We start from the raw sequence: 25,563 nt of genomic DNA, 5'->3' as shown, positions 1-25,563 counted from the left end.
CCCCCCCCCCCCCCCCACACACACACACACACAAAATAATGGTGAATTGCCGAAAGGATACTGCCCATTGAGCAACATTTTCATCAAACATTAGACGGGCAAGCTTATACAAGTACAAATCTCCAACTGATGCGAAAACTGACTGCAGAAGCCGTGGAGCCCTCGCCTAATAAATCAATTAAAACTGTAATTAATTGCAAAAAAATGCAATAATCTATAGTATTCTAATAAAAAAAATTTGTCACTTGTTGCAGAAATGTGATACTATCTTTCTTGGAAAGAGATATTAGTCATCTCTCTCTAGCTTCCGTGCTATTATTTACATCTAACTCATTTTTAATTGAGATGGTTTATCTTTAAAATAGTAAAATAAGTATTTGCTTTGATTAATTTGTTTACTTTTCCATAATGCTACGCACAGGTGTTCATTTTGAATGAGTATTTACCGAATCATAATATTAGTGTAATATAAAGGCAATACCTTTGCAGTGCTAAAAACCAGTAAACTAATAATTTTACTTACCATAAACCAAGGGGCATCGAGTCGAAAGAAAGCCAAGATTTTGTAGAGCAAAGCAAAAATTAACGGGTGCAAATAACTGCGGATCCCCTTTTGCCATTCCCACGTCAAATGGCCGTACCTGCAAGATTGAGAGCTGTCAGCAACCGGGTTTCGGGTCTGAAAACGGTGTGGATCCGATAAGGATGAGGATCTGTACCCGAACGCGATGCGGTGGGCAACCTCGAGGGCTTGCCAGTGCTCGTCGGGGTTGAAGTAGGTTTGGATCAAGAGGGAGTTTATGCATCTGAACGCTAAGCAGAAGACGAATATTCGATTCTCCGATGGAAGATTTGATTTTAAGTGGGTTTTCGATGATTCTTCTTGTTGTTTTGTTTCCTTTTGACGGAGGTTTGGATCTGAGATGGGAGCTTTTCGTCGGTGAAGGCTCATTTCTTTCTTTCTTTCCTTCCCTTCCTGTTGGTTGGGGTTGGCGGGGGTCTGCTAAAGATCGTCGGGTCAGATCCGGGTCGGTTCATTTTTGGGTTTTTTTCGTATTAGTCCCTCGAATCTTCAACAGTTTTATATCAGTCCCTAAATTGCTCATAAATCCCTCACATCCAATGTTTTAAAAAGTCTCCGCCAAGGCATACGCCTCGGCTTAGGAGGTACCTAAGCTGTCTACCTAGTGCCTAGGCAGTATCTAAGTTGCCCGCCTAGGTATGGGATCGCCTAGGGAAGCGTGAGTTGTTTACTGCACTTTTTAGTCCTGATCATAATTTCCTTTGTTGTCACCTTCATGACTCCAACCTCCAAACAATTCTAGCCTCTAACTATCAGCATATCATCTACATCCTTCGACTTTCAATAAAACATCTTCCACCACCACCTAAACAAAGAAAGAAATTTGTCTAGGCATCAATCTAGCGACTACGTTTTCTATAACATTGGCATATATTATCAATTGTAATTTAAAAATGAAAAAAAAGGAAAACCGCCTACACCGTCGCCTACGTTCCCACCTAGCCGCCTAGGCTCTAGGCGTCAGGTTCAATGCCTAGACCGCCTAGCGCTTTTGATAATTTTGTTCATATTCAAAGGGGTCGTGCATAATGGTCCCAAAATGCCCTCATCTTTTTTTTAAATCCAAAAATCTCTATGTAGGCAAACCTCGGCTTTTGGGGGTATTTTAGTCACTGATGGACTAACTTGCAAGATTTCTTAAGATTTGAGAGACTTTTGAGAAATTTTAAATATTTGGGGACCCAGTATGAAATTATTGAAGATTTGATGGATTAATATAAAAAACTTAATGGCATTAACTTTTCCTACCTTGCACAAATATTCCCATTATTTGTTTTTGGCGCCACTTGCAGTCTCTGAATTTTCTAAAATTTCCATTTTAATACGCTATAAAATATGAAAAATATTCAACTGATTATGAGAATGATGATCAAAAGTTAAAAATTTTTAATTTTTGAATTTTATGTTAAATCAACCATAATTCTATTTAAGTACACAGTGATTCATCACCTCATCTTGTGTGTAAAGTCTGAACACTTGCCGTAGCAATATCAGATAGCGATAAGTAAGTTGCCGTAAAAGAGAACATTTATGATATATTTCGATTGCTAGATGAGAAATACATCGGACCTCACTTTATATCATCAAGGCCTTATTTATTCATAATCTCACGCATGCTAAACATTAATAGAAAAGCTGTAGCCTCAAGCACATTAATTAATGTACGAACATTTTAAGCACAACGTCCTCCAGCACTCCTCTGAGCAAACAAAATATCCCTCCTCCCCTCTGTTATGCTTCACCCTCCTCCCCTCCTCCCTCAAAATCTGATACGAGTTCATGATCACCTTCTCCAGCATCCCCTTCAACGCCGAGCTCTTCCCCATGATCGGGCTCACCATCGCATTGTCGTTTGTATAGAAAACGACATACTCAAATCCTTCATTTCTCGACTGTGTCAAAACCCCAAAGTTCTGGGATCTTGTAAAAACGGCGAAAACTTTGGAGAAGAACAGGTTTTTTGAAGTAAACAGAGTTTTGAGTGCTTGTCGGTCGACCGCGAGCTTTGGGGCAGTCGACCGGAAAGGTGCACGACTTAGTACAAATTCTGAATTTTTTGTCAGTCGACCGCGACGATTTCAGCGGTCGACCGCCAAACCCTGTAATCGATTTTGGGTTCTGTCGTTTGCCGCAGTCGACCGCGACGAATTTGACGGTCGACCGCCTATCGAGTTTGAATCAAGGTTCAGGTTTCTGACCCGTTTCGTTTGTTGTTTGTATAAAACCCTAAACATGATTAATTAGGGCTAGATTTGAGCACGATTTGAGCAGTCTTTGAGAGATGATTGTTGCATCCTTTTGTGGGAGAATTGCGAGAGATTTAGAGAGTTTGTTTTAGGGTTTTTTGAGTGAGTTTGTAACCCTATTTGTAATTCTCTTCATCTCTAATAGTAAGAACTCTCCCCTCCTTGCCCCGTGGACGTGGGCAACTTGCTGAATCACGTAAATTGGTTTGTCTTGCTGTGATTGTGATTTCTTGTGTTTTGGTTGTGATCTTCCTCGTTCTTGTTCGTGCACTAATTGGCTTTCAAGCTCCGCTGCGCACAACAAGTGTTATCAGAGCTTCAGGTTTAGCTTGGGGTTTGTTCGAAGGATTCGCTGAAGGATTCTTATTTAGAGAGCTAGATTAACAACATGGGAGAAGCAAGCACATCAGGTTCGTCTCTTACGAAGGCGATACAGAGTCTGAGCATCAATAATACAAAGATTGATGTTCCGAAGTTTGATGGCAAGATCAATTTCGGTTTGTAGAGGTGTCAGGTAATGGATGTGTTGGATGCACAGAATTTGAAGAAGACTCTTGAGTTACAAGAGAAACCAGCTGACATAGAGGACAATGTTTGAAAAAAAAATGAACAGTAGGGCTTGTGGAGTTATTCGGTCATGCTTAACGTCGGATCTTATTTATGATGTGATGAACGAGACGTCGGCGAAGAGATTGTGGGAAGCGCTCAATGAGAAGTATCTTACGAAGAGCATTGAGAATATGCTTCACTTGAAGAAGAGGTTTTACTAGTTCAAGATGAAAAGAGGGTTTTTATTAGGGAGCATGTTAATAACTTCATGAAGTTGCTTTCAGATATGACCAATGTGAACATCATGGTTGAGAATGAAGACAAGGCGATGCTACTTTTGTGTTCGTTGCCGGAGGATGATTATGGAACTTTCGTTCTCACTATGATTAATGGAAGAACTACCGTTAGTTACAAGCAGGTGACCTCAGCATTGGTGAATTATGAGTCGAGGAAGAGTGATGGTGAACCCTCCGAGAAAGCATCGGCAGATCCATTAGCAGTTCGAGGTCGTAGTCCAAACCGTCGCCAAGTCAACCATTCAAAATCGAAAAATAGAGGTGGTTATAAGAGTGTTGGTAGAAATCAATATCGTTTTTTATAAAGAAGAAGGACATTAGAAGATCGACTGCCCAAAGTTAAAAGACAAAGCCGAGAAGAATAAGGGAAAAGTTGTACAAGCTTCAAAAGTGAATGTTAAAAAATCTGTTAGTGAACATTTAGATTCAGATTCTTCAGGCTATTCATACCCTGCACTACCGTCGGTTTGATATGCTGACTCTACAGAGTGGATGTTGGATTCGGGAGCCACATATCATATTTATCCTAGGAGGGATTGGTTCTCCAGGTTTGAGGAGCTGAAAAGAGGGGATGTCGTACTTATGGGTAATGATCATGTATGCCCCTATTAGTGGTATTGGTTTAGTCCGGATCAGGATGCATGACGGAGTGGTTAGGGAGTTGAAAGAAGTGAGGTTCGTGCCGCAGTTGACGAAGAATATCATTTCTCTTGGTACTTTTGAGGCAGGAGGTTATCGAGTGATCTTAGAGGATGCTACTATGAAGGTCACGAAGGGTTCTATGGTGGTGATGCGAGGTATCAGGAAAAACAATCTATACTACTTGAAGAGCAAAACAGTTACAGGGGGTCTGACAGTTTCTATCACTACAGAGGAGGACACTACCAGCTTATGGCACATGCGTTTAGGACACACTGGTGATAAGTCCCTGCAGACATTGGTAATATAAGGGCTATTGAAAGGTGCGAAAACCTGCAAGATGGTATGTGAGCATTGTGTACTTAGAGAAAAGACTAGAGTGAAGTTCGACACTGTTATTCACAACATCCAAGGTATATTGGATTATATTCACACAGATGTTTGGGGCCCTTCCAAGCACACATCACTTGATGGGGCTAATTATTTTGTTATTTTTATACAGATGTTTGGGGCCCTTCCAAGCACACATCACTTGATGGGGCTAATAGTGGTATTGGTTTAGTCCGGATCAGGATGCATGACGGAGTGGTTAGGGAGTTGAAAGAAGTGAGGTTCGTGCCGCAGTTGACGAAGAATATCATTTCTCTTGGTACTTTTGAGGCAGGAGGTTATCGAGTGATCTTAGAGGATGCTACTATGAAGGTCACGAAGGGTTCTATGGTGGTGATGCGAGGTATCAGGAAAAACAATCTATACTACTTGAAGAGCAAAACAGTTACAGGGGGTCTGACAGTTTCTATCACTACAGAGGAGGACACTACCAGCTTATGGCACATGCGTTTAGGACACACTGGTGATAAGTCCCTGCAGACATTGGTAATATAAGGGCTATTGAAAGGTGCGAAAACCTGCAAGATGGTATGTGAGCATTGTGTACTTAGAGAAAAGACTAGAGTGAAGTTCGACACTGTTATTCACAACATCCAAGGTATATTGGATTATATTCACACAGATGTTTGGGGCCCTTCCAAGCACACATCACTTGATGGGGCTAATTATTTTGTTATTTTTATACAGATGTTTGGGGCCCTTCCAAGCACACATCACTTGGTGGGGCAAATTATTTTGTTACTTTTATTGATGACTATTCTAGGAGAAATCGAGTATATATCATAAAGCATAAACATGAGGTCCTGGATATTTTTGTGGAGTGAAAGAAGAAAGTGGAGTTGTAGATAGGTAAAAATATGAAGACTCTTCATTCAGATAATGGTGGAGAGTATAAGAGTGATTCATTTCTGTAGTTTTGTCGGGATTACGACATTAGGCGATACTTCACAGTTCAAGAGACACCACAACAGAACGGGGTGGCTGAGAGATTGAACTATACATTGTTGGAGAAGGTGTGATGTATGATGACACAGAGTGGATTGCCTAGATCCTTTTGGGTCGAGGTGTTAGTTTATGCGAGTCATTTCATCAATAGGTTGTCGTGCACTGCGATACAGGGGAAACTCCTATAGAGCGATGGTCTGGTTCGGTGGTTAGTGACTATGAGTTGCTTTGGATATTCGGGTGTCCTACTTATTATCATGTCAATGATAAAAAATTAAATCTGAGAGCGAGAAAAGCAGTCTTTATGGGATTTAGAGAAGGTGTTAAAGACTTTAAGTTATGGGATCCACAGGACAAGAAGATAGTCTTTAGCAGAGATGTCATATTTGATGAGGCGTACATGATAAGACCTCAAGTTCCTCAGCATGCGGAGGAAGACTAGATTAGTAGGATATCGCAACAGGTGGAGGATGATGTGACTCCATCCACTCTAGATAGCATTGTATCCATTGAGGCTCCTACAAAGGTGACACTGGAAGGAGATAGGATGACAGCCGAATATTTAAAAGATACGGTGGATGGTGAGACTCAGGAGCATGGTCATGTTCAGGAGTCCATTGTAGCAAATAGACTTAGAAGGGTGATTCGTCGGCCAGCTAGATACAATGATGTCATGGTTGCATATACTTTATAAGTTGATGTCATTGATGATATGGTTCCTTCTATATTCAGGGAAGCAGAGTCTAGCTCTGATTCGATCAGGTGGAGGGAAGCTATAGAGGAGGAGATGCGTTCTCTTTAGAAGAACAACACTTGGGAACTTGCAAAGCTACCTAAGGGAAAGAAAGCTATTGGTTGTAAGTGGGTATATACGAAGAAAGAGGGGTTTTCTATTAGGAACATTAGGTACAAAGTCAGATTGGTTGTCAAGGGATATGCACAGCTTGAGGGCATTGATTACAATGAGGTATTTTCATCCGTTATGAAGCATTCGTCGATTCGGATTTTATTGGCATTAGTGGCACAATTGGATTTAGATTTGGTCCAGATGGATGTTAAGACAGCCTTTCTACACGGAGATTTTGATGAGGAGATCTACATGACACAACCCTTGGGATTCAAAGCTGCAGAGAAGGAAGATTTGGTGTGCAAGCTGAAGAAGTCTCTTTATGGTTTGAAACAATCACCGCGACAGTGGTACAAGAGATTCGATAGCTTCATGATTAGCCATGGATACACAAGGAGCCTATATAACCCATGTGTTTATATGCACAAGCTACAGGATGGTGAGTTTATATATTTGTTATTATATGTTAATGATATGCTTATTGCTTCTAGAAATTCTTCTGCTATTCAAAAGTTGAAAAAGGACATGTCATCCGAGTTTGAGATGAAGGATCTTGGAGAAGTTAAGAAGATATTGGGTATGGAGATAGAGAGAGACAGGGTTAAGGGGAGATTGAAGCTTATAGAGAGGAGTTACTTACAGAAGATGTTGAAGAAATTCAGTTTTGATGGCAATGTTAAGGCAGTGAGCACTCCATTGACTCCCCACTTCAAGCTTTCACCTTTGATGTCACATATTTTAGTTGAGGATAGAGATTATATGTTGAAGGTTCCATATGCTAGTACGATGGATAGCTTGATGTATACGATGGTGTGTATAATGTCAGATTTGTCACAGGCCGTGAGCATGGTATTGAGGTACATGCACGACCCCAGAAAGGGTCATTGGGAGGCCGTGAAGTGGATTCTATGGTATATTAAAGGCACCATGGATGTTGATTTTATTTTTCAGAAGAATGAGAAGACAGAAAAGGATTGTATTGGTTACATGGATTCAGATGATGTGAGGGATCTTGACAAACGCCGATCTACTTTAGGATATGTGTTTACATTGGCAGGAGCACCGGTATGTTAGAGATGTATACTTTAGTCTATAGTTACTCTCTCTACTACAGAGGCGGAGTATATGGTGATGACTGAAGCTGTTAAGGAGGCTTTGTGGTTGCATGGATTATTGGAGGACTTAGGGATTGCACAGGAGACCATTCAGGTATATTGTGATAGCGTGTCGGCTATCTATTTGGCAAAGAACCAGGTTTATCATGCACGCACGAAGTATATTGATGTTAGATTCCACTTTGTTCCTGATGTTTTAGATGATGGAGACGTTATATTGGAGAAAATCCACACGAAGGACAACCCTGCGGATATGTTGACCAAAATTATTTTAGGTGTGAAATTTGGTCATTGTTTGAAGCTATTGAACATTCTTCAATATTGAGGACCTTTGGAGGCCATTTGGGTGAACTACATTCAGCTTGAATCCTTGGTCAAGAGTATACGTAGGCAGTTTTTTCGATGCAGCCGGTTGGATTTGTTGTTTTCGAGGGGGGAAGATTGTTTGAGCTCTCGTTCAGGTTCTCAACTTGTTGTGAATTGAGTCCGTTGTCGTAGGTTGATTCCACTTCGTACTGGACGTAACAAGTGGGATATTTGGATATTTTGGTGTCGGCTCAGTTTTGGGAGAAACTTCACTGAGGTGGAGATTTGTAGAAATGACGAAAACTTTGGAGAAGAACAGGTTTTTTGTAGCATGCAGAGTTTTGAGTGCTTGTTGGTCGACCGCGAGCTTTGGGGCGGTCGACCGGAAAGGTGCACGACTTAGTACAGATTCTGGATTTTTTGCCAGTCGACCGTGACGATTTCAGTGGTCGACCGCCAAACCCTGTAATAGATTTTAGGTTCTGTCGTTTGCTACGGTCGACCATGATGAATTTGGTGATCGACCGCCTATCGGGTTTGAGTCAAGGTTCAGGTTTCTGACCTGTTTCGTTTGTTGTTTGTATAAAACCCTAAACATGATTAATTAGGGTTAAATTTGAGCACAATTTGAGCAGTATTTGAGAGAAGATTGTTACATCCTTTTGTGGGAGAATTGTGAGAGATTTAGAGAGCTTGTTTTAGGGTTTTTTGAGTGAGTTTGTAACCCTATTTGTAATTATCTTCATCTCTAATAGTAAGAACTCCCCCATCCTTGCCCCGTGGACGTAGGTGTGACACCACTGGGTTCACACAAGGCTACAGTCCAAGGTAAAACCAAGAATGTCAAACCTGCCACGCACCACACCGTGCAATAACATATTTTACCATCACAATTACTATCTCTCTAGTAGAGTCAATAATAGGTGTAGGTATAAAAACAAGTAAAAGATAATACAAGAGTCAACTGATAAAATAATAGAGATCAAATTAGTATTTCATCATCTAACATACTGAAGTACAAGTCAATGTCTGAAATGAATAAACTGGAACTTCTCAACAAGGTCTCAAATACAAATGTCTGAATAAAAGGAAATAAGACACACCAACATTTAAACTTTAGAATAAACTCTCAATGTCTAGACAAAAGTCTACAGTGGAGTTTCAAAAAGAAAATAATATAAGCTATAAGAACGCTGAACTAAAGTGGCGTGCCATCGAACGACTGCGACTCTCCAGGCTCCTGGCTGCATTACTTGAAGGGGGGGGGGGATAACGAGCGTCAAAGGCGCTATGCGAGGCAACATCTAAATCCCAACCCCAGGAAAGGCTCATTGTATAGCAGAAAAATAAGTTATAAATATATATATAGTATCATAAGTATATATATATAATATATATATATATATATTATATATATATTATAATATATGATGAGTAGTATATATAACTATATATAATATAATCACTAATACTATTTAGGTATTACAATATGAGCAATAAGTAACGTCGAGCAAAATAATGCCAGAACAGAGGAACCCTCAATGTATATACCAATTGTAGCTCAAATTGAATTGAAAATACCTATGTATAAGAGGATTTTAGTATTTAGGAAATTACAACACGAGCATAGGTACGTCGAGCGAAATAATCCAAAAAGAAAATCCTCATATATATACCTTGTATCTCAAATTTTTAAATCCCTAAATACCAAACCCAAAATCTAATACATGAATAATAATAAAAGAAGACAACCTCATCTCAGAACTTAAATACCAGGTCATGTCATAACTCATATAAGTGTCATGTCCGGCCTATACAAGTATAGGTGTCAATTTTAAGGTCTAAACTGATGTCCAATACATGGACTAAAACTAGATATAGTGGATGTCCAACACAAAGACTGTATATAAAGATTGTCCAACACATGGACTGAATGTGATAAATGTCCAACACATGGACTACACATCATAATTGCCCAATACATGGACTAGATGAAATATATGAACAGATGCATATACCCTAATTGGACTACACATCATAATTGCCCAATACATGGACTAGATGAAATATATGAACAGATGCATATACCCTAATTTCTCACGTGTCTCGGTGTGCAAAATATGAACAGATGCATATACCCTAATTTCTCACGTGTCTCGGTGTGCAAACCTAAACTCATGTCCGCATGCCATCTCATATGTAAAGATACAGGTTAAACAATAATTTCTAATACCCGTTATTTGAGGCGACTCATCGTTCATATTAAAGCACGCAACAACAATAAACAAGCATAAACAGTTTTAGTTAAACTAAAACAACCCAAACAGATCCAAGCCGAGGAAACTAGAAAATTCCTCATCAGTCGACTCATGAGTCGACTGGGATTGGTGGACTCATTGGTCGACCAGAACAAAACACAAAACTATTAATTTTCCCGTCAGTCGACTCATTGGTTGACTTATGAGTCGACTCATTGGTCGACTGAGCAGAAAATTTCTAGTTTTGCTGCATATGATGGTTATCTGCAAAAACGTTAAACTAAAGTTCTTTTTCGTCATGTCAAGCAACATATTTCTGATTCTAACACATGTGTATCAATAGAAATGAGAGATTTGCATGTAAGATCTTACATTAAAACCCTAAACATATTTATGCATGTTTAAAAACGTATTGAAAATATTAAATCACATGAAACCCATGTTTAAAAACTAATTTTAGATCTGGATCTACATTACAAAAACGTTGGTGAGCTTTTTACTAACTGAAAAGTATAGATCTTGCAGCTTATAACATAAAACATCTATTTTTATACATGATATGTTTTAGGCTCAAAAATCCGAAATAAAAACTCAAGAAAACTATACAAACAGTGGGTGAGGCTGGGCGAGATGTTACTCGCCTCTGGTATGCTAGAAAAACTCCTGAAATCCGAGAGAGAAAGATCACCTTCGCTGCACCTCGCCAAAACCCGCTAAAATTCTTCCAAAAATCCCCAAAAATCTCCAACAACAAAGCTAGGGTTTTAGGGGAGAGAGGGGGCTAGGGTTTCTCTGATATCTGATGGGTTTTAGGGTTGGTTTCGGGTAGGAGAGATTTTATATAAGTGGTCAAACTCGAAACAAAACCAAACCAACCCACAAAATAAAAAGAAAAACTGGAAATCAGCCTGTCAGTCGACTCACAGGTCGACTCATTAGTCGACTGATTGGTCGACTCATAAGTCGACTGAGCAGACATTTTCAGATCCGTGCATGTTTTGCTAATTTGCCAAAACCAATGCATAAAACTCTATATAATTTTACTCATACTTCTCTAATAACTTGTTATCAAGTATATCTATGACCTCAATATAATTATTTATCATTAATAATTCATATATCTATATAACAAAAATACGGGGTTTTACAGTAGGAAACTTGCCGAACCACGTAAATTGGTTTATCTTGCTGTGATTGTGATTTGTACTTGTGTTTTGGTTATGATCTTCCTCGTTCTTGTTCGTGTACTATTTGACTTTCGAGCTCCGCTGCGCACAACAGATTTGGCCCTACGGAGTTAGCTGTCATTGACCTTGTTTCTGTGGTGGTTGATGACTTGGATCCGGCCATTGCTGTGGGTAATGTAGAATAATGCGTGGGCGTTTATGTTCTAATGTGGGGCAATGAAAGTGTTTTGGATAAAGATGATCAAATTAATGTTGACTAGATTGTGGTAGATAACAGGAATATCTAACTTTTATCTATTAGTTAACGGATGTTTTGGACATGCTTTAAATAAAAATGAAAACGAACATATCAGAGGACGAATGTGATATATTATTTAGGGTTAATTACGAATATATCGCATGTACTTATCGCCAATCTAAACTTACTACCCTATAGTTCTGTTGTTGCAGTTATATTATTGCAGATAGAATCCTGAGGGAAAATTTTGACCCATTTTTACGGGTTTATCTGTGACGATGAAACTACAGGGATAGTAGGTTTTATTTGGTGATAGTACAAGAGTCTATCTGTAATTAACCCTACTAATTATGTTTGAAAGAAATAAAATCTTTTAACTTTCAATTGCTCACACTGTAAAGAACAACCTTTTCTGCACTAAGCCGGAGATACCTCAGAATAGGCAATTTTTGGCTATTCAAACTGGTGAGCTTTCTTGCTTTAGGATTTTACACATCGGCACGGTTCGCATCATCATTGACATTCTCCTTGATCCTCATCGAACAAAAACTCTGGTCTAATACATATACCCTCCTCTCTCCCCTCTCACTCTCCTCTTCACTCATATTTTTCTTTTCTCTCCTCTCTCGGCGTGTCGACTTGGAGCTCCTCTTCTACTCTCACAATCCCATCTCTCACTAGAATAAAAGTTTGTAAATTATGATACATTTCTTATTTCAATACGATACATTTTTGTGTCGCACAAATTTGCATGACACATACCAGAAGTATGGTTAGAGCATGTGTGGAGAGCGCTTTTTTATGCATGTGAGAATGTGTCATAAAACTCACGACACATATATATGTCGAGAGTGGTGACACATATATGTGTCACAAAACTCAACACATATATGTGTCAAGAGTAGTAGTGACACATATTTGCATATAGACCATAAAAATATGAAGAGCATCATCATTCAACTCTATAACTTTCCAGAAGGTCACTCATCCTAGGATTACTCTCACCAAATCACACTTAACTATTGAGTTTTTTAACTTATACACTATCATAAGTGTTTAATCATCATCATAATTAAAATCTAAAATTTATTATTTAAGCCCATTAATAGATCCTCTCATAATCCATATTAGACTATTAGCTTTCAATTATATTTAATTGTATATCTAATAACATAAATTTGTATCTTGATTTGCTATACTTTTTATTTGTGTTACTATTGTTTAATCTTTTGCAAATAAAATGATACTTTTATATGTGTACGTCATAAAATAAGTATGGACACATACAACTTTCATTGTAGGGTCTGTCGTCATTGTGAGTTTATTATTCAATGTTGAATTTCTGGCCTCTTTACTTGCCTTCGGCAAGCAAGAACTCCTGAAAAATTCATAATAAAAACATGTTGGATTATAAGAAAGAAAGAGCAGATCATATAACATGTAAAGCAAAATCCAAGAAGATCTAGTTTTTCCGATGTTGCACTTATATGTCCTCCTTTTTTTTTGGCAGCACTTATATGCCTAAAGTTAATTTGCACTTCAATAACTTCTCCTAATATTTCCTAAGTCACAGTCACAACTAATTTTAGAATTTTTCATCCTTTAATGTTTGCTGAATTTATTGTCATACCCATCACAATTCTATTTTAAGATATAACTCGGGTATTTTTAAAAAACAATATTATTGTTAAAAAGAAGCATAAAATCCGGGGATACTAACTGTTCGATTTCGATCGAGCTGATTGGCATTGTTACTAGTATCGAAAAAGTAACAACAACAATAGGCTGATCTTCATCATTGTAAGCCCAAAGCGCAACTCCTGCAGGCACCGCAATCACGTCTCCCTCGCTAAACCTATGTGCAAAATTTCAAAACAGTCCTCTTTGGACTTTTATTCTCAAAAAATACCTATTTCGAACTTATTTTCAAAAACTGACCTGGTTTTAGCCCTGACGCTGAAACCAGGTTGGTTTTTGAAAATATTTTTCCAAAACTCCACGAGAGTTGAACTCCCATGAATTTTAGCAGATTTTTAACTAGCTGTTAAAACTTCACAGGAGTTCAACTCTCGTGAAGTTTTATTGGTTGAACAAACTTCATGGTAGTTCAACTCCCGTGAAGTTTGTTACAGTGCAAAAACTCCATGGGAGTTCAACTCCCGTGGAGTTTCAATCAAATTTTTTAGAGAATCGTTCTCTAAAAAATTAAGCCTGTAACTCCACGGGAGTTGAACTCCCGTGGAGTTACAGGTTTTACAAAACATGCACAGCAGCCTGTGCATGTTTTGTATATACGTAACGTAACTCATATACGTTTTTTACCTGTTAATAATAATTGATCTTATATGCACTGAATTACAACAATATATACATAATTCATCCATGAATTAAACACGAATCAAACAATACTCACAAAGAGTACATATATAAACAATAATTGATCCACAAAAGTATAGTATTTGAGAATTCATAAAAGTTACAAATTTTAACAAAATAAGCTTACATACAACCCAAAATAGCTCCACAAATGTCTGGAACGGGTTGCACATCAAACAAAATTAATTAAGTATATTAAGACAAATTAAAATTAGTGTCAATGCTAAGGAATATATATACCAACCACGTTTTACCTGTCCCAAGCCAATATGGTCTGAACAATGACTCTCCTGGAGGTACAAAATATCGGGATGTATCGGTCCCAGATCCATAATGAATATATCTGAGATTAAAATATTAGAAGACAATGTACAATGTGTTAGATATTTCAGTTGAATGACTGACTTAGTCATATATAAAAAAAACATATTACAACAAACGAATGTGCAATGTGAACAAGGAATAATTTGAAACCAAACATTAAAATTAGATCCCAAACATAGTACGAAACGCTACAATTTACAATTACGAATGTCATACGGGAACAAACATAGTACAAAATACTACATATTACAAATCAACGCCTAATCCTAGCTGGACAACTGTTTTTGTTATGGCCCGGTTGATCGCATCTACTATACTTATTTCTTCTCCTAATTCCTTCACGACCGTCATCCATACTATTTCTAATTTGTACAATACGAGGGCGCTTCGCCAACCTTTTATACAAAGGAAGTAATATTTGTGGCCCGTCTTGTGTCCAATGTCGACTATCATATGGTGGACAAAAACACTCTTTGTATATTTGTTGATAGTTGTAAGTAGAATACCAAGCCACGACAAATTTATAATGTGAAATCCTCGCACTACCCTATAGATTAGAGCAAGTCACGACAACATGTGAACAAAGAATCCATTATAGTTGCGGTACATAGCAAGTACACGTACATGTGTGATCCACTAACATATTAACTTTGTAAGAACGACTTTCTCTATGTGATATTCCCTCAATGACCTCTGTTTGTGGAAAATTTATAGTAAAAAGAAATGAAGGAAAATTGATTTGTATTCCTTTGATCTCGATTACAATTAGGTATCCTGATTACAAAAGAGAAGAGAATGATCTGGATTCTCTCCTTTGTTTAAAATTGGGTTCTTCACGGTAGCGATGGGGTGCCTCCTTCGAATACCTACGTTGAATTTGCTCTCCGTTGACAATCCGACCGTCTTGTCTTGTGGGAATAATTAACTTACGTGGTAAGTTTGTTGAATAACTCTTAACGAGTTTAAGGACTCAGAGCGAGTTGAAACTCTGTAACAGAGTTGTTAGAACCGAAAATTCGGTTAATAGCCAAGTAGATTTGCTGTTGCTGAAGGATCCTTCGAGATTTGATCTTCAAAATCTAGCTGAAATCTTCGATCTCCAAAGAATTCGCCCTTGATCTCCAGAAAATCCAACCTTATGTGGTTTAGCTGCCAAAATCTTCAACCCCTTTACTCGGTTGAATAAGGTGGTTATTTATAGGAGGATAAGGGGTGTAACTAACCCCTAAATCCGCTCCTAAGTGGGCAAAAATCCCTCAAATCGTGGGGGAAACGATTCTAAAACCGTTCGACTCGTATTTGAATGAGTCAAACGCCCAATTTGGCGTTCAGGACCCTAACTCCGTGTCTTAGAATTAAGACGCGGAGTTGGATGTTGACCGAACGTAAAAAACACGAGAGCCGCTCGCGTTTCGCTTGTTGCAGCTTGGAAACGCGGGGGTCACCTGCGTTTCAAGAATTGTAACGCGAAGATGAGTTCCGCATTTAGAAAGGGTTAGCTGACTTGTAATCTCTTCTGTGAAGCGTTGCAAGGACCATTGTTCAGTAATCCTTGCTTTAGCTGTTGTGGGGTGTGAAAGTCATCAGATTGTAACTCTCACAGTTGGTTGTGAAGACCACTGAATATCAATTGTCGGAAGTGTCGTTGAATTGTAACTCTTCTTGATCTATGTGAAAATCCTCCCATTTATAGTTTTCATTTTTCAGCATGAAAGTCATCTGATTGTAACTTTCATCATTGAAGCTTGATGGGGATCAGCTATCTATTATGATTTTTAGACAGCCTACAACCACCCATTCATTAAAACTGTATTTTACGATATGAAAGGATCGAGCTTGCACAATCTGAGCCGCTAGTATTTCTTCAACATTCGGTGTGAGCTCTGAGCGGATATTTTCACCAAGTATGCAACATCGGAGAAAGAATTTATTAAGTCTGTAAAATATTTTAGCAACTAGTGACTGTATTGGCATACTGCGTGCTCTATTGAGTACACCATTGAAACTCTCAGAAGAGTTCATAGTCATCGTACATAACCGTTTCCCGCCATCTTCACATAAAGCCCACTTATCAACATTGTGTGGTCCCAAACTAGTTTCGATCTAATCATGTGCAGCTCGTGAAATGAACTTAATCCTCTCTCGTATTTGATCATAAACTAATTTTTCTGTTGCACAACCGGCTTGCCAAAGAAAATCTTGAAGCTGGCTGTTTCCATACTTCTTCTTGAAGTTGTCCTTAATATGTCGCAGGCAATAACGATGTGCATGTGGTGACAGGAAATGTTATTGGAGTGCTCTTGGAATTCTTTTTATCCTATCAGATATGAATGTAATTGATCGCGCCCCCACACTAGGGATATGATATCTTATGCATGTAAAAACCACACCTAATTCTCTGTGTTTTCAATATCAACCACTGTAAATGCCAAAGAAAACAACCCGCCATCTGCATCAACTCCGGTTGTAACAAGCAAAACGCCTTTGTGCTTACCGTATAAGTAGGCGCCATCAATGCTAAGAAGAGGACATTAATATTGGAACCCCTTAATATAAGGCCCAAATGACCAAAATACACCTTTGAACTGTCGTTCTTCGCCATCAATAGGGTCTGATGATACTTCAAAGACAATCCCAGGATTTTCTCTTTTGAGTGCTTCTGATGATACTTCAAAGATAGTCCCAGGAATTTCTCTTTTGAGTGCTTCAAGATAATGTGGTAAGGTAAGATATCATAAGATTTATCCCAATCCCCGAATATTTTTATCATCGCCTTTCTCCTAGCATTCTAACACTTGTTGTATGATACATCCAAATTGGTCGCTTTATGCACTAAAAGACGAATATCTTTCGGCCTTAGATCAAGATCCTCCCTTAGATGCGGTAAAATCAATCAATATATAAAATAAGAGGATGTATGCTTGTTATTCATCTCTAATCGAGGATTGCTACATGTGTGGAGTCCGTTGTATGCCGTAATTTTAAAATGCACGCCTATTCTTACACCCAAGCGTGAATTAAGCTTCCAAGGATAATTCGTATTGTCGTCGCGGTATCCACTATTATCTACGTCTTTGTCATCTTTGCGATAAAAACAAACCACATTATAGCTTGTTGTGTTATTTTTTGTTGGCATAAACTTAATATTTTTTGCAATGGCATACGAGCAAAGTGCATGGATTACTTTCTCCTTACTTTCAAAAAGATCCCCCTTCATGAATGAGAAGTCCTCGCCCTGTACATCATCACCGCTATTAGTGCCAATAGGAATAATTTCTATCATAGAGTTATCAATTCATTCTTCTCCTTGAAGTTTATCGGGCGACGGATCCTCTAAGACGACATACTCATTATTAGTATAACATCCGTCAATGTGTTGGTTATCCCCTTCATCACGATCTATCAACGTCATGCTATTAATTTGTAAACTGTCCTCTTCATCATCATTCTCGGATTCGACACTTGCATTATCTTCTTAATGGGTCATGTTAGTATCGAAAGCATTTGAAGTGCCCACAAACGAAGGACCGCTCATGTATTTTGATTGTGTCCAACCTTCATCTTGTTGCGGAGATAAAAAGCTGACGGAGTCAACTTTAAGGTCCTCCAACATGCGGGAGTACATTCTGTCGTGATTCAACGATTTGTCCAAATTCCTCTGATGTTTTTTAATAAATAATTCGACCGAATGCTTCTCGTCGTGTAACACTCCAATGAGACTCATATCATAGTCACTTGATATTTGAATATCGCTTGTTCTGTTCCCCACAATAGGATAATTACAAATAATATTGAGGTGATACTCACGTGAGTTGGTTAATGTAAGTTTGTGTAATTCATTAACCAATTCATCGAAAGTACATGATTTTGTTATAAACAACGGTCTCGTCACACCTCCTTCATAAACGAGCATATTATTTTTAAGATAGTTAATCTTCCCATCATATGAATAAAGAATTATGATTGGATCGTTCATCATTATCTCTGAAGAGTAAAAAATTCAAGATCAATATTACACGAAAAAACTTTAAAAAATGTTACTTACCATTAAGTCCTATATCAATTTTAGTCATCCATAATTTTAACCAAATTCATATATCGATGTCAAACATATGTAGTAACACTAATTTTTACATTTTTGATAATTTCCCTTCTAAATCCACAAAATTATTTAATTTTTCTTCACAAAATTATAAATAATTCACAATTAATTTCTAAAATCTAATTTCTTATATGTAATCACTATGAAATAGTGAGAATATACAAGAAATTAGGAGAAATTTTTTTAAAAGATTTTACCTTCAATTTGTCGATGCGCTAATTTTCGGTGAACTCCGATGACAACGGAGACGAGAGCGGTCAACTCCGTCGGTGGGGACTGGGGGCGGCGACGATGGTGGGGACTGGGGGCAGTAGCTGTAGAGGGGGCTAGGGACAGCGGCAGCGAGGGACAAGGGAGAGAGGGGCTAGGGTTTAGGGTGCGGAAGCTGAGAGATCGGTTTGGGAATGAGTTCACGGGTCTACACCTTATATAGGGGTGGCCAAACTCCACGGGATTTCAACTCCTGTGGATTTACAATCTTAATTTTCCAGAGAGAAATTCTCTGAAAAATTTGACTGAAACTCCATGGGACTCTCGTGGAGTTTTTGTATTGTAACAAACTTCACGGGAGTTGAACTCCCGTGAAGTTTGTTTTAAGCAATAAAACTTCACGGGAGTTGAACTCCCGTGAAGTTTTAGCAACTAGATAAAAATTTGTTAATCTTCACGGGAGTTCAACTCCTGTGAAGTTTCGAAGAAATATTTTCAAAAACCGACCTGGTTTCAGCGCCAAGATTGAAACCAGGTCGGTTTTTAAAAATAAGTTCAAAATAGGTCTTTTTTTTTAGAATAAAAGTCTAAAGAAGACTGTTTTGAAAATTTGTCCCCAAACCTATTTATCCTCTGATGTCTGTCCCCACTCCTCTCTCTTTCGCCTCTCATCCCGATCCCCGCCCTCCGAAACGACTGGAAAGTTTTGGGGCATCCTGGAACAACGACGCTTGATATCCCCCGACCTCGAATAATATAAAACAGCCTCGGAGCATTGAGGAATGACGGGATGAGGAGGCCACGAGGCTGGATGACTCGTCGCTGGGCCGGGATACCGGTGCACTCAAACTGTCAATCTCAGTCATCGAAAACTAAGTGTAGCCAGCCTCGGACTCAAGGCAACGGGAGGGTTCCTATGCACTCAGCCGCTCGATGCGGCACCCTTTTAACGATGGCTAAATCATGTTGTATGAATTATGTGGGGGAAGAGAAGGGCATTTCTGATTTCATTGTAGGATCATCAAACTCTCACTATATCACCTCTAATTCGAATCATTTTTTATTTACACTAGTAAAAGCTTTGCATGTGGATATATTTTTTGTATTTAATATTATATTATCTAATAAATTATACATAAATATTTTATAAAATTATTTTATTACAAAATTATTAAAAAAATTTAAGTTATACTATTATACTACTTATACTATTATTAACATACATTTAGTAGTTATTTAAATTTGCTTATTATTATATTATTAGACAATTTATTTGACAATATAATTATTAAATAATAATGTAATCACTAGTTTAAGTAACACAATTGAAACAATTAAATCATTTATATTATTGAATATGTATGCTATGTAGATATTCTATTACAACATTAATTAAACAATGACAATAATTCTTAATATTTTGTTGATGTCAGTTATCAAACAAGGGTTTATGTGAAGATTATGAGAGTGTTAGGTCCTCAAACTCCTTCAGATGGCAGGTTCTGGGATTTATTGTTCTTCCTTGCACATAAAGAGCTCTTAAGAGGGCGGAGTTCAGATCTCTGGTTATTCCTCCAACGATCAAGTCAGTAATTGATCTTAAGTGGGAAATATAGATATAGGGTAATTCAAAGTTGCCTGAAAAAACCAACCCTTACCCCATGTAATGTTGCTCCCTTTTATAGTGGAGTGGAAGGGCAAAGAGGTAACTTGGGTCAGGTCCAACTAGGCAGATGAGTCGACAATCATCTTCCAGGTGTCGGCCACGAAATAGGGTGATTCATTTAATCATTTAATGAGGGAATGACAATAGGTGCTTGGCGTTGACTGGGTCCGATGAGTCGTAAAAACTATGGGGGCTAGAGTATTGATGATTTGTCAGAGAAGTTAATGTAGGGGCAGTTGGTTAGCAAGGGTTTCGAGATAATTATTGTTTCTCTATTTGTTTGGTCAAGGGCCGACTAGCACCATATTTTGACTCGGCTATGTGAGTTGTCAGCTGATCAATAGGCTGAGCACAGGTCGATCTGGTGGGTTGGCTGACAAGTACGACCTTTTGATTAGACTACACAAGTTGTCGGCTGATCGAATCGGCTGCAGAAATGGCTTGAGTGATCTCGGTTAGAGATTTGTTTGATTATGTACAGGGACACGTGTCGACGTCTTAATGGATATTTATACTTAGTGATTTTTAGGTCATAACAATTGACCCCTTTCACTTGGAATCAGTGTAGGTTAGGTCCAAATGAAATCATGGTTTGTCGAGTCATGAGGTGCATTAATGAGGGGTGACTGAGAAGTCATTTTGAATGTAATGTTACTGATGCTGAAGGATAATTCTTGGCTGATGTCGCCTCTTCTTTCGTGCCTGAGTGTGAGCTAATTAAGGCGGGGGGTGCCTCGATTCTGGAGTGGTTTCTTTGGATTTCAGGGTTAATGGTTGTTGGCTTAGAATTGTGTCGACCATTGAGATATCGACAGTTATTTAATTGAGTCTACCTATGAATATGGCTTGTCTGTGGCGTATGAGGGTATGGGTACTGCTTTCAAAGATCTTGAACCCAAACCGCAAAAAGACTTGTGACTAATTCATCTGGTCTGCTTCTTCGGTGATGCCTCAGACTAGCGATTCTGGATGGCGACATCCAGCGGCTTCTGAACGCTTGACAGTTCTGACTAGAGCATAGTTAGAGCAAGTATGCTCGAGCGTGCTGAGGTGACGGCTTGGCGTTCATAGTGGTTCGAGAACGGCAGCGTACATAGACGGTCTTAACATTTAAGATTGCTGTCGTAGTTCGTTCCTCTTTACTTCGGTGGATCAGCAGCGCAGGGGCGCCAGTTCCCAGTCGGTCTTCGACCATAATTGCAAGTCAGGCTCCGTTGTATATAAGGCATTTGGAATATGGTTTACATCTACCATTGCATCCCTTTCTCCATCGTGTTTTTGAGGCTTTGAAAATATCGATGATGCAGATGAAGTCGAATTCAATTGCTACCCTGGTAGGGTTTGTTGATATTTGTCATTGGTTGGGAGTCGACCCAACCTTGAATTTGCTCAGCGACCTCATTATCATCAAGGTGCATCAGCAAGAAGCCAATTTCCACCTTCAGGTATTGGGGGATACATGATAGTCACCGATCACCCTGAGTCGAACAAAGACTGGAAGGTTGAGAAACTACTCGGACTTAGGCTGCTCAGACTGGCCCGAGATATATAGGGAGGCTCTGAAGGTGGGGCCATTGTCCAGTGTGGAGAGATGTGCACTGGAGCAAACACATACTCAGGTCCTTGTAAGATGGAAGCCTTACTTGATAACTCGGTCTTATGAGAAGTTAGTATCTATTGCGAGCCTCCTTTTGCTGAGGATGTAGCAAGGGTGACTTTGGTAACCTTCCAGGAAACATCAAGGCGCCGAGGGCCCCGTTAGCTCAGGTTCAGGAGGGGGCTCATGAAGGGCCTTAGATGAGGCCAGTGAAATGCCACCACCGGGATCTAGCACCTAAGGAAGCGCAGCCGAGATAGCCACTAGGCCAGCAGTGTCGACGCCTTTAGCTGTTCAGGTCAAGAAGAAGAAAAGGCTGAGAAAAGTACGTAGTCGAGGGCCCAAAAAGGCAATTGAGACCGTGGAGATTGATGTCCTGTAGGCTAGCTATGATGGCTGACATGGCGAACGCACTCCCAGGGTCATCAACTTCTAACCTCTTGATGTGGAACCCCTTGATGTAGTCTCTCAGGCTCTCTCCATGCTCCTGCCTCATTTGTATTAATATATAGGGAGACAACTTCTGCTTGGTATCGGCCAAAAAGTAATGCACGAACTTCTGGCTGAGCTGTTCGAAGCTATCAATGGACTTCTTCACCAGGGAATTCCACCATAGTTTAGTGCTTCCTATCAAAGTGATGGGAAAGTACCTACAAATGATTGCCTTTGACAGTTACAACATGGTCATCATGTCATAGTAGTTATGGACATGCTCAGTTGGATCTCCTTCACCCTTGTACTTCTCTACCAGAGGTGTATTAAATTTCTCACAAGAGGCATTCATGATGTCACATTTGTGGTTGACGGGCTTGGAGAGGCATGATGTTGCCTAGGGCCTTGTGATATTCCTCCAACGGCGTGTCTTCGGTCATCACGACCAGGACTAGGACTCTCTCCTGTGGCTTCTACAAACTACGGATAATGCCGGTGAGGATCCGCAAAGCGAGCTTGCTGGTGCGGCTGAGGAGACATGTACTCAACATAGTCTCTATGATGAGCGTGACATACGTAGGCATTGGAGGGACCAACGGCTGCCCCACCGGTGGTGGAGGAGCGGCCAAGGGTTGGCTTGCTAAAAGTGGTGGAGCTAGTGATGAGGGAAGTTGTTGGGGATGAATTCGATTGAGAAGTTTATTAGTGAAAGCCACAAACTGCTGCTAGAAAGATAGAGAGATCCGCTTAGCGGATTCTCCACCTGGGCTTGAGTAACGTAGTTCGCACGTGGTTCTTTAGGGACTGGGTGGACATGCCTACTAGGGTGCTCAAAACTAGACATCGTGGTTGAAGTAAGGCCCTATGATGGGCACCAAACTATTAATGTCAGTTATTAAACAAGGGGTTTATGTGAGGATTATGAGAGTGTTAGGTCCTCAAACTCCTTCAGATGGTAGGTTCTGGGATTTACTGTTCTTCCCTGCAAATAACGAGCTCATAAGAGGGCGGAGTTGGGATCTCCGGTTATTCCTTCAATGATCAAGTTAGTAATTGATCTTGAGTGGGAAATATAGAGATAGAGTAATTCAAAATTGCCTGAAAAAATGCTGCTCTGTTTTATATTGGATTGGAAGGACAAAGAGGTAACTTGGGTTGGGTCCAGCTAGGCAGATGAGTCGGTAATCATCTTCCATGTGTCGGTCATGGAATAAGGTGATTCATCTGGTCATATAATAAGAGAACAACAGTAGGTGATTAGCGCTGATTGGGTCCGATGAGTCATATGACTATAGGGGCTAGAGTAATGATGATTTGTCAGAGCAGTTAATGCAGGGGTAGTCGGTTAGCGAGTGTTTTGAGATAATTATCATTTCTCTATTTGTTTGGTCAAGGGCCAACTAGAACCTCTTTTTGACTCTGTTGCGCGAGTTGTTAGCTGATCAGTAGGCTAAGTACGAGTCGATCTGATGGATTAGCTGACAAGTACCGCCTTTTGATTCAGCTGCACAAGTTGTCGACCGATCAAATCGGCTGCGAAAATGGCTTGAGTCGTCTCGGTTAGGGATTTGTTTGATTACGTGCAGGGGCACGTGCCAGCGTCTTAATGAATATTAATACTTAGTGATTTTTGGGTCGTAATTATATTATATGACTTTATGTTGTAAAGAATGTTATCTTGTTTGATAATTAACATTGTCTAAATAATAAAAAACTAGATTTTATAATTAAAATTTATGAAAAATACTTCATATTAAAATATTAGATCCTTGAAATTTATGAGACATTTACTTTTCAACAAAAAGTGAGTGTCTCATACATTTTAAGGATCCAATATTTTTATATAAAATAATTTTCCTAAATAAACATATTTTTAATTTATAATATCCAGTTGTTTATTACTAAGACGATATTATAATGTCAAACAAGGTAATATTTCTTACAATATAAAGAATCAATCATTATAATATTTCATTATAGTGTTATTAATAATTAATCATGTACAATAATTTTCATTATAATTAATAATTTTTTATAATAAATAATAATATATTTATGAATTTTATTATCATTATAAATTATTAATATATTATAGTGAATGAACAAATATTTTGGGAAAATGAAGAGAAAAGTATATGTCGCATAAATTTTAAGGATCTAATACTAAAACGATATTAATTATTGAACAAGATCATATTCTTTACAGCATAAAGAATCAATCCTTATTTATACTATTATTAATAATTATAATTATGTACAATAATTTATTAAATAAATAATTTTACTACTTTATATAATTAATAATTCTTTATAGTAAATTATAGATATTTATGAAGTTTATTATCATTATAAATTATTAATATATGCTAGTGAATGACTAAATATTTTGAGACAATGAAGAGGTGCATAGTTAATGAGATGTTATAGATCATTACTTTTATAAAAATGGTACAACTGTGAGTTATAAAAAATGTGTTATGGTGTTCCCACTCATCGAAATACAATTTATTGACAGGTAACGGACAGATGTATTTCCGCAATCAACGCCCCAATCAACTTGGTGGCCCGATCCCAATAGAGAGTCCGACTTAGCCGACTGGACTAGTCGATATTCCTTCATGTCGACTGAAAAAGCGGTATTAGTCGACCTTCTTGTCGAAGACGACTCACTAGGAGTCTACTCGGCCATTCGACTAACGCCTCATGAGGACGACTCGAAAGTCGTTACTTCTCGATGAAGCTAAAGGATAACTTCTGCTTCGAACTTATCATTGCTGACAACGTGTCCACATCATATTTAATGCTTAGCAGGCATCATCATACCTCTAACCCCAATAGTCTTTATGACTCATCGGACTATGTGGGCCACCGACATACTCCCTCTCACTTCTCATTTAATCCTGAGGAGATCCTCCCTCCAGTCGCCAACCGACACCTGTAAAGGAGAGACTGACTCAGCTGCCAACCCACACTTTGTCATCACTCTTTTGTGCTCGGCGGAAGTGACTAATCTATCACTTATGTACTGAGTATAAATACATATACCATTTTAACATCAAAGGGGTTCACAAATTTGATCCTCAAATGCATATATTGCACAATTACAAGAACACACAGTTCTTTCTTAACCCCATTCAAGTTCATCAACTAACTTGATCGTTGGAGGTACAACGGGAGAACCAATCCCTACCCTCTCACGAATTTAGATTCCTCAGATACCCAACTCAAAAAACAAACATAAAGTCAGAGAAGAAAGC

The 25,563-nt window shown here is 38.8% G+C and overlaps 1 protein-coding gene and 1 pseudogene across 1 annotated transcript in view; both read right to left on the bottom strand.

Moving 5' to 3' along the window:
* LOC109851546 (GPI mannosyltransferase 3) overlaps window positions 1-966 on the bottom strand; it is a 20,840-nt gene extending 19,874 nt beyond the window's left edge. Inside the window, exons 1-3 of the mRNA XM_020421740.1 lie at window positions 720-966; window positions 524-641; window positions 62-166 (exon numbers count right to left, since the gene is read on the bottom strand). Coding sequence (XP_020277329.1) covers window positions 62-166; window positions 524-641; window positions 720-952 — 456 coding nt within the window. The 5' untranslated portion in view covers window positions 953-966. The remainder of the gene's footprint in view (window positions 1-61; window positions 167-523; window positions 642-719) is intronic.
* LOC109831034 lies at window positions 2,236-21,472 on the bottom strand (annotated as a pseudogene).

Source organism: Asparagus officinalis, chromosome 1 (assembly GCF_001876935.1).
Source record: "Asparagus officinalis chromosome 1, Aspof.V1, whole genome shotgun sequence".
In the NCBI taxonomy this organism is placed as follows: domain Eukaryota; kingdom Viridiplantae; phylum Streptophyta; class Magnoliopsida; order Asparagales; family Asparagaceae; genus Asparagus; species Asparagus officinalis.
This window is presented reverse-complemented; position numbering and strand designations above follow the sequence as displayed.